The 9,560-nt window shown below is 42.2% G+C and overlaps 1 protein-coding gene across 1 annotated transcript; it reads right to left on the bottom strand.

Moving 5' to 3' along the window:
- Window positions 1-3,932: 3,932 nt before the first annotated feature.
- LOC116203818 lies at window positions 3,933-4,712 on the bottom strand. Its single transcript, XM_031535763.1, has 2 exons — window positions 4,614-4,712; window positions 3,933-4,457 (listed from the first exon to the last, which is right to left on the bottom strand). The coding sequence occupies exons 1-2, from the start codon at window positions 4,710-4,712 to the stop codon at window positions 3,933-3,935; spliced, it is 624 nt and encodes a 207-aa protein (XP_031391623.1).
- Between the last annotated feature and the right edge of the window lie 4,848 nt (window positions 4,713-9,560).

Below are 9,560 nucleotides of genomic sequence, written 5' to 3'. Positions count from 1 at the left end.
ATAGGCTATCACCTCCTCAATTACATCTTATCCTTGCGGTATCTCATCCAAAAGGCAAACATCCCTGAATGTTGTACTTGTCTCTCAATGGTTAATAAAATCTACAAGTATTCCAACATCTGACGTGACTTGAAACCACGTCGCTAAGCGCTTAGTTTCTGGACGATCAACTAGGATGGCCTAAGGGGGCGATTAGTCCGAACCAATATTGGTCGACATATATTCTGTATTGCATATGCATGTCCCAAATAACTATTCCCATATGCTCAACATACAGAGCTTTCGATTCATAAAAGATCTCACTCATGGTATGTCAAAGCATAAGGTCCTAGCTTCGTAAGTTCATCCACCTATGCTCAAGATTAAAAGCATATGAACACCTTACAACAGTAGAAGTATCTGATTCCTCTTTGTGATAGCGTTCACGAATCACTTCTAGGTGGTCCTGATCAATGCTAGCCACTTGCACTAGCTCTATGAGTCCGGACCTCGTCCGATGACCAAGGCAAGCCATCCCCACATATGTAGGAGACCCTCAAGTTATAACCTTTATAGGATGAAGTGTCAAGCTTCATCAACCTGTTATGAACATTTACTTTAGGTTCAAGTATCAATGACTTATACCTTCCGCACGTCCAGGTATATGCACCACGTGCATAAATCACTTACTTGATTCAATGGACCTTGTACACGTACACATCATAGAATCTAGTGTATCTGCTCAATTAATGAAAAAACACACGATATTCATAATCGAAATCTCAAGGCACAAATAGTCTTTAGAGCATACTGTACTGAATAAGCTCCGATCAATTACAAGATTGGGCAGTATCAGTGGACCAAATCCAACAATCTCCCACTAGTATAAAAGACTATGCTCTCTATATGCCTAAGACCCTATATTCTCCATGTGAGTCTTAAAGACACTCCGCCAAAGGTTTGGTAAATGGATCTGCCAAGTTATTGGCCGAAGCAATTTGCTCAACCACTACCTATCCTCGCCGGACAAAGTCCTAGATCAAGTAGTACTTCCGCTCAAGATGCTTCCCATTCTTATGGTTCCTGGGTTCCTTACACTGAGCCACGACACCACTATTGTCGCTGCACAGCTGGTACAACTCCCAGATCCATTAGGAACTTCCTGAGCCACGCAGCTTCCTTAGCAGCTTCTGATGCCGCTACGTACTCAGTCTCCATGGTAGAGTCAGCGATGCAAGACTGCTTAACATTCTTCCACGAGACTGCGCCTTTGACAGAGTAAACACATATTCGGAAGTTGACTTCCTCGCATCTCTGTCAGATTGGAAATCAGGGTCTATGTACCTGATGAGTATCGGATTTTCGGCACGGTAGACCAACACATAATCTCTCGTTCTCCTAATATACTTAAGTATGTGCTTCACTACCGATAGGTGAGCTGTTTCTAGGTTCAACTGATATCTGTTGGCCATGCCAACAGTAAAGCAAATGTCTGGCCTAGTACAAAGCATAACATGCATGAGGCTTCCTACTGCCAAAGCATAAGGGACCTTCATCATCTGCTCTACCTCCTCATGAGTCTTACAATTCTGATCCTGAGATAAAGCGACTCCATGTCTGAAAGGCAGAAAATCCTTCCTAGAGTCTTGCATGCTAAACCTAGCTAAGACCTGGTCAATATATGAAGCCTGTGATAAGGCCAATGTTTTATTCTGGTGATCACGCAAAAGCTTGATCCCTATGACATGACTTGCCTCGTCAAGGTCCTTCATATAAAATTGACTAGACAGTCGAACTTTAATAGATTATAGCACGCCTTCATCATTTCCATCGAGTAGGATATCATATACATACAGAACTAAGAAAGAAATAGTCTTACCATCTAACTTCTTGTACACACATGGTTCATCCTCGTTTTGATCAAAGCCATAAGACTGAACTACCTGCTCAAAACAAATGTTCCATGACCAAGATGCCTGTTTAAGCCCATAAATGGACTTCTTAAGTTTACAGACTATATGTTTATGCCCTCTAGTAATGAACCCGTCTGGTTGCACCATATAGATGCTCTTATCAAGAATACCGTTCATGAATGTAGTTTTGACGTCCATTTGCCATTCCTCGTAGTCATAATGACATGTGATGGCCAAGAAGATCCGAATGGACTTCAACATGACAACAGGTGAAAAAAGTTCTATCGTAATCTACACCCTCTCTTTGGGTATAGCCCTTTGCCACCAACCTTGCCTTGAAGGTTTCAACCTTCCCATCTACTCCTCTCTTTCTCTTGTCAATCCACTTGCACCCTATGAGTTTTATCTCTTCAGGTGCAACTACAAGATCCTAGACCTAATTGGAGTACATAGACTCCATCTTAGCTTTCATCGCTAGATGCCTTTGGTCAACATCTATTTGTGTAACTGCTTCATCGTAGCTACTGAGATATGTAATCAAATACTCAGAGATTGCCTCGAAAGACTCTCCAACCCACCGTTCTGGTGGTATTGAAGTAGATAACTGTTCCGGTCCGCCCTAATTTATCAGTTGGTTCGACCTGAAGTTATCTACCTGGACTTCCTCCAATCTAATATCCGTAAACACTGGATGGATCATTCGCTCATCCTCCAAGTATCTAGCATTAATGCTAACAAGCACCTTCTGCTCCTTAAGATGATAGAAATATCCACCCCTCATTTCTTTGGGATATCCTATGAAATAGCATATCTCAGCCTTTAGATCCAACTTGTCAGCTTTACTATATAGCACATAAGCCGAACAATCCCAAATATGGATGTGCTTCACGTTGGCCTTTCGGCTTGTCCATAATTCCCCGGGAGTCTTGGGTACAGACTTAGAAGGAACCAGATTCAAGATGTATGTTACCGTTTCAAGTGCATAACCCCAAAATGACACTAGTAAAGTGGCATGACTCATCATGGCTCGAACAATATATTTAACAGTGTCATGTTCCTCTTCTCAGCCACACCATTCTGTTATGGTGAACTTGGTAATGTCAGTTGAGACACAATCCCCTGCTGTGTGAGATACTCCTTGAACTCACCAGAGAGGTATTAGCCCTCTCAATCAAATCGAAGCTCCAACCTTATATTCTTTACATCGATCAAAGATTTCGAACTCATGGCGCATGAGGTAGACATACCCATACCTTAAGTAATCATCCGTGAAAGTCATGAAAACTCCCCGAGCTTGCGTGCTTATGGGACCACACATATCGGTATGTAAAAATCCTAAGACGCGCTCGCACTTGTTACCTTTTGCTGAAAATGGCTACTTAGTCATCTTCCCCTCAAAGCATGATTCACACTGAGGTGGATCTTCAAGATCTAATGAGCCAAGAGGCCCATCCTTGACTAACCTCTGAATCCGGTTTAGGTTAATCTGACCCAACCATATTTGCCATAGGTATGTCTAATTGGTAAGAGAAACTTTCCTCTTTTAAGGAACTGAACTTACTACTTCGATGTCATGAAGGGAAGGAAATATTGGATTAAGGTAATATAAATATCCATATATTGTACTGGAACAAATCAAATTTCCATTTCTATTGATATCAACACCAAAATGGAAAGTAACGAAATATCCATAATCAATCTGTCTTGACACTAAAATTAAATTTTGTTTATAATCCGGAACTAACAACACAATATTCAATACCAAAATCCGATCACAATCAAAAGATAAGTGAATCTCTCCCACTACAACAGCCCATACTCTTGCTCTAGTCCCCAAGCGCAGGCCATGCTTTCCTTAACTGAGTCGCCTTGTCTCCCTGAACCCTTGAGAGGAGTTACAGACATGGTTAATGGCTCTAGAATCTACTATCCAGGAGTTAGTGGAATCAACTACTAAACAAGACTCAAGATAAAGGACTTGAGACATACTCGATTTGCCCTTAGTAAGGAACTTGGGGCAATCTTGCTTCCAATGGCCTTTCAACCAACAATGAAAGCATTTTCCTCGGGACTTATCACCCGGATTCTCTTCTTAGGATTAAGAGGTTGTCTTCGCACTCTCGAGTGTTCCCACTGATGTTTCCCCTTCTTTTTGACCTTTCCGCCTTTCGATTTCAGTCTTAAGGTGGAACTCTGGGCTAACTGAACAGTACTTTGGGGCTCCGTGATGGCCTCTACCGCTTGGAGTTTCTTCATCAGTTTTGGGAGAGTCATATTCAACATCCCCATGTTGTAGTTCAACTTGAATTGTCTAAAGGAATCCGTCAAAGTCTCAAGAACCATATCCACTTGGCTCTGACCATTTATGTCTACCCCTAAGGTATCGCCTTCATTAAAGCAAGAGATCATCTTGAGCATATGGTCTCTTACAGATGCAACCTCAGCCATCCTAGTGTTCATAATTGCCCTAATAGCAGCTTGCTTTGCGGGCCTGCTCTTGTCAACAAACATTTCAGTGAGAGATTGCATTATATCATAAGCAATGTCCAATTTCTCATGCTGGCTCTACAGCACATTGGACATGGAGGCTAGAATATAGCACTTGGTCATTTGATCTGTCTTCCTCCATTGCCTCTTAGCTTCCAATTCCTCTTCAGTGGAATTGTCATCAATCTCAGGATATGGCTCAGTTAGGACATTGTACCCATTCGCAATGAGTACTATGTTCAGGTTCCTCTTCCAGTCCACGTAGTTTAGGCCGATCAACTTGTTCTCCTTGAGAATAGCTGCCAGTGGACTAAAGAAACTCCTTGCTAACATTTCTGGATATCGAAAAATGACATACATAGTTATTTCAAAAATCGAGCATACATCATATCATAGTGCATGTATAAAAATGCGTAATAAAAGTATAAAACACACATTCACAAACTTTTGACATTATTAGCCTGAGCAGATTACCAGATTAACTACTCCTAATAATGTATCAGTATCTCAACCTCCTCCCGCAACACTCCAACGTTAGCTGGCCGTGTGCAGAACAATTGAGTAAGGACCCACCCAGTCAGGATATTACTATCAAGATAGTGTGAGTAACACATGAATGCTGATTAGTTTGGCTTCTCGAAGGACTACATAAATTAATATGAAGAACTTTTATCTCTTTTTCAGGTGTATACCATTTCCTATAAAATTCGTAGAACATTAATGTAAAGTTTCAATGTCGGCTGGCCACCTTACACCAATGCTCAACGAGAAGTCTATAATGAGAACTCCAACGTTTGTTGATCGCTCCCATTAATACTCTGGTGAACCTTGATTTGAGTTCATTTGCTAATTTGTATGAGGAAACTCCAACGTCGGCTGGCCGCTGCCCATTCTTTAGCATGAATTGGAAATGAAAGCATGGGACCTTTATGCAAGGTCCCTTTCCCACTTGATATTTTAGTATTAAGGTTTTTAGTCTTCCTAATCAATCAAGTAACTCTAGGACTTGTCTCAGTTTATTGGACCAAACCGATCAGCTTTCTAGGTCCAACTAAAACAGCGATTGGTCTTTACCAATCAGCCTACCAATACAAACTGAATTAGCTTCTGAACCATGCGAATCAGACTCTTAAGCCCAACCAAAGTCAATTACGTAATTATAGAAAGAATCACCTAATCTGGCCATACAACTCTAGGCATGATCATATTCAGGTTTAGTTAAGTATCCCGGTCTCTAGGGTCTAACCCTAACCAATTAATCCTTAGACATGTGGCTCCATGTCTAAGATCCGATTAATTCACTTAACTATCCACCCTAAGTGATCATAGAATAGGATAAAAAAATAATCCCATTTTTAATCCTATTTGGGTGGCCAATCTAGATTTCCATAATAAACATTCAAAAGATCCAAGCACAAATCATGCATCCAGGATATTAATTGCATAAAAAAAAGGAAAGAAATCTAAATATGGCCTTCCCATGGTGGCTCCCCGCAAGATAAGGAACAATAAAATATTTGTCCTAAATAATAGGAACTGTAGAAAATATCATAACTTCCGAATCTGCAAGGATTCTTCCACTACCGTAGCATCTAGGGTTCCTCATTCTGCCTCGTGCCACCATCGTTACAACCACAACAACCACGGTAAGATCCTCTGACGTCCGCTTCACCGGAATCCACCGCAATGTTGTCTCAACATCTTCGATTTAATTCGTAAAAGCTTAAAACAAATTTACACCCATCCTATGCTTCTACTCATGAAGTACAAGGAATCTAATATAAATAATCAAACTTTTACAATCGGTCCTATAACTCCTCAAAAAAGGAACATTGCAAGGCATCTAAACTGAAAATATCACATATATTCGAACCACCACGAGAGGCCCGAATCATAGCTGCAACTTAGAATCAAACAAGTAAGATCATCCATCAAGAAAATCACACAGAACAACCTAGAATCATCGTTGCAACTTAGAATCATACAATCATCACTCCGAGGGTTTTAAAAATTTAACATGCAATGGAATTGCCTAAGATCATTAATAATACGAACATGCAATCGGTTCATCAGGATACCTCGTTTTGCGGGTTGCGATCTTCACGAGGTAGTTGATGTAGCAGCTGGTGGCATAGGCTAATCGAGGTTGTCTCGAATCTCCGGAGGAGCTGAGGACAATGGCTGACCGTTTGCCCCCTTTCGCCTTGCTCAACTACATGTCCATGGTGGCATGTGTGAGTTCGATAGTCGTCTCGATCGATGCCGACCTCTACTCGATCTTCTCCTCTATTCCTTTCTCGCTCTCTCTATGTTTTCGACTGTGTGGACAGTGGAACATGTGCGTCTGATCAATTCTCACGCACACCCAAAAGTCTCTTCTCACATGTTATATATAAGAGTAAATGGGCCAAACCTGAGTGGGCCTTACTTAGGCCCATGTCCAGACTTATCCTTGGGCCGAACACATAGAGAGCAGGTACCAATGTACCTGTTCAAAATGGGGCTAGAGGAGGGACCTAGGACATGCCTAACCCGACTCCTAAAATGATTATAATGCATCCGCAAACAAATATCACAATAAGGCCATTCTGACTCTGGTTATTCCACTGTGTAAACAGAGATGCACTCTAGAGTTAAACATTGTGTTTATTACAGAGGTCCGTTGTATCGAGCGCAACCTTTGTCCTTGACCTGTAAGTGTCTCTATGTGCTGCCCTTCTACGTAACGCCCGTAATCGAGGTCAGGTTAGATATGGCTATCACCTCTTCAATTACATCTTATCCTTGCAGTATCTCATCCAAAAGGCAAACATCCCTGAATGTCGTACTTGTCTCCCACTCGCCAATAGGATCTACATGTATTCCAACACCCGATGTGACTCGAAGCCACATCACTAGGCGCTTAGTTTATGGATGATCAACTAGGACGATCCAAGAGGGTGATTATCCGAACCAATATTGGTCGGAATAAATTATGTATTGCATACGCATGTCCCAACTAACTATTCCCATATGCCCAACATACAAAGCTTTTGATCCATAAAATATTTCACCCATGGCATGTCAAAGCATAAGGTCCTAACTTTGTAAGTTCCACATATGCTCAAGATTAAGAGCATATGAACACCTTACAATAGTAGAAGTATTTGATTCCTCTTTGTTATAGCGTTCAGGAATCACTTCTACGTGGTCCCGTTCAATGCTAGCCACCTGCACTAGCTCTATGAGTCCGGACCCTGTTCGATGGCCAAGGCAAGCCATCCCCACATATATCGAAGACCCTCAAGCTATAACCTTTAAATGATGAAGTGTCCAACTTCTTCAACCGGTTATGAACATTTACTTTAGACTCAAGTATCCAGGACTTATACCTTCCGCATGTCCAAGTATATCCACCAAGTGCATAAGTACTTACTTGATCCAACAAACCTTATACACGTACACATCATAGAATCTAGTATATCTGCTCAATTAATGAAAAAACAGACGATATTCATAATTGAAATGTCAAGGCGCAAATAGCCTTTAGGGCATCCTATACTGAATTGGCTCCGACCAATTACAAGACTAGGCAGTACCAGTGGACCAAATCTAACATTGGGGTTGGGGAGTGTAGGGAGGGCTCGTCCCAGGGAGGGCTCTGGTCATGGAAATCAGGTAGGGCTCGAGGTCGGGGAGTGCAGGGAGGGCCCGGCTCAAGGAGGGCTAGAGTCATGGAGGGCGGGGAGGGCTCGAGGTCGAGGAGGGTAGGGAGGGCTTGGGGTTGTGGAGGGCGGGGAGCGCTCGAGGTCACAAAGAGGATGACGACACAATAGAATGAGAGTGAGAGTGTGAAATTGGGAAATCAAACCCTTTACCTCTTAGCATCATATATAAGTAAAAGAGTCAGGTATGCTTTTGGTCCCTAAAAGATACCAGAGCCAAGGGTTTGGTCCTTCAAAAATTTTTGCCTCGATTTTAGTCCCCGAATAACCATTCCGTCAAATGTTTTAGTCCTGCCGTCTTCTTGTGCGTGCCATCCATGACGGAAATCTCACGTGGCGGCTGAGCTGGACCTAACTCCGTTAACCACCCCTTAAATTGCCAAAAACGGCATCGTTGTCTTCCTCGTTGCCTGCTCGCCCTAAACGACATCGTTCTCCTCCATACTCGACAACAAAAACGATGCGTTTGAAGCCCTCCTTCAAGACCTGTTACCCGAAATCCCTAATTTGCCAATTACAAGCCCTAATTGCGATTCGGCATCCCTAAATTCGAAACTGCAACTCCAATTGCAAATCTAGTGCAGAGGAAGGAAGAGGTTCGCGACTTTGCAGGAAGAAGTTTGAGGTTGGATAGTCGATTTACGATTCAACCGCAGAGGAAGGAAGAAGTTCGAGGTTGGCCACTCCAATTACAGTGGAGAACGACGTTCGTGGCTTACAGCTCAATCACAGAGGAAGGAATAAGTTACAGGTGAGGAAAATAAGCCTTAATCACTTGCTACTGCAATTACAATTCAATTGCAGTGTAAAGAGATGAACAAAGATCGGAAGTCGAGCATGAGCTGTCATTCTAATTGCAGTTCAAGCATTTCCGGAGCTAGGTCGATTCTTTGTTATTGTGGACAAAGAGCACGTCGGATGATCTCGAAGACCATTGCAAATCCTGATCGACCATTTTACAGGTGTCCTTTATGGAAGGATGAAGATCATACCTGCGGGTATTTTGAGTGGGAAGACCAAATTCAGAACATTTCTTTAGTTGAAGAAGAACTTCAGAGGAATGTGGTGTTGCTAAAAAGCAGGATTCTGGAGTGTGAGCTTCAATTGAAGAAGCTGGCTCGGTTGTGGTGGATTTTGACAATTGTAGTGGGTGTGTTGATGGTGAGGATGTCTGTGTTTTGAGCTTGTGATGCTCGGCTGAGCTTGTTGGTTGTGAGGATTGCTGTGGGGGTGGTTCTGAGCTTGTTTATCGATGGATTGTAGGTAGTTTTAGTTAACTAGGATATGTTGCATTGCTGTGGTAATTTTAGAGCAGTGAGTTGGAAGTTTTTGCAAGTAGCTATCCAACTCAGCCCTATGTATGACTCTGTATTGACGTCGGTAATGAAATGCATTTGTCAAGTTCTTGTCCATTTTGTCAATCTCCATCTGCAATTTTATGTCACTGCTCTGGAACTTGCATTGGTTAGCAAATGTT

Source organism: Punica granatum, chromosome 1 (genome assembly GCF_007655135.1).
Source record: "Punica granatum isolate Tunisia-2019 chromosome 1, ASM765513v2, whole genome shotgun sequence".
NCBI lineage: Eukaryota > Viridiplantae > Streptophyta > Magnoliopsida > Myrtales > Lythraceae > Punica > Punica granatum.
Note: the sequence above shows the minus strand (reverse complement) of the source record. Positions and strands in the feature narration are given on the sequence as shown.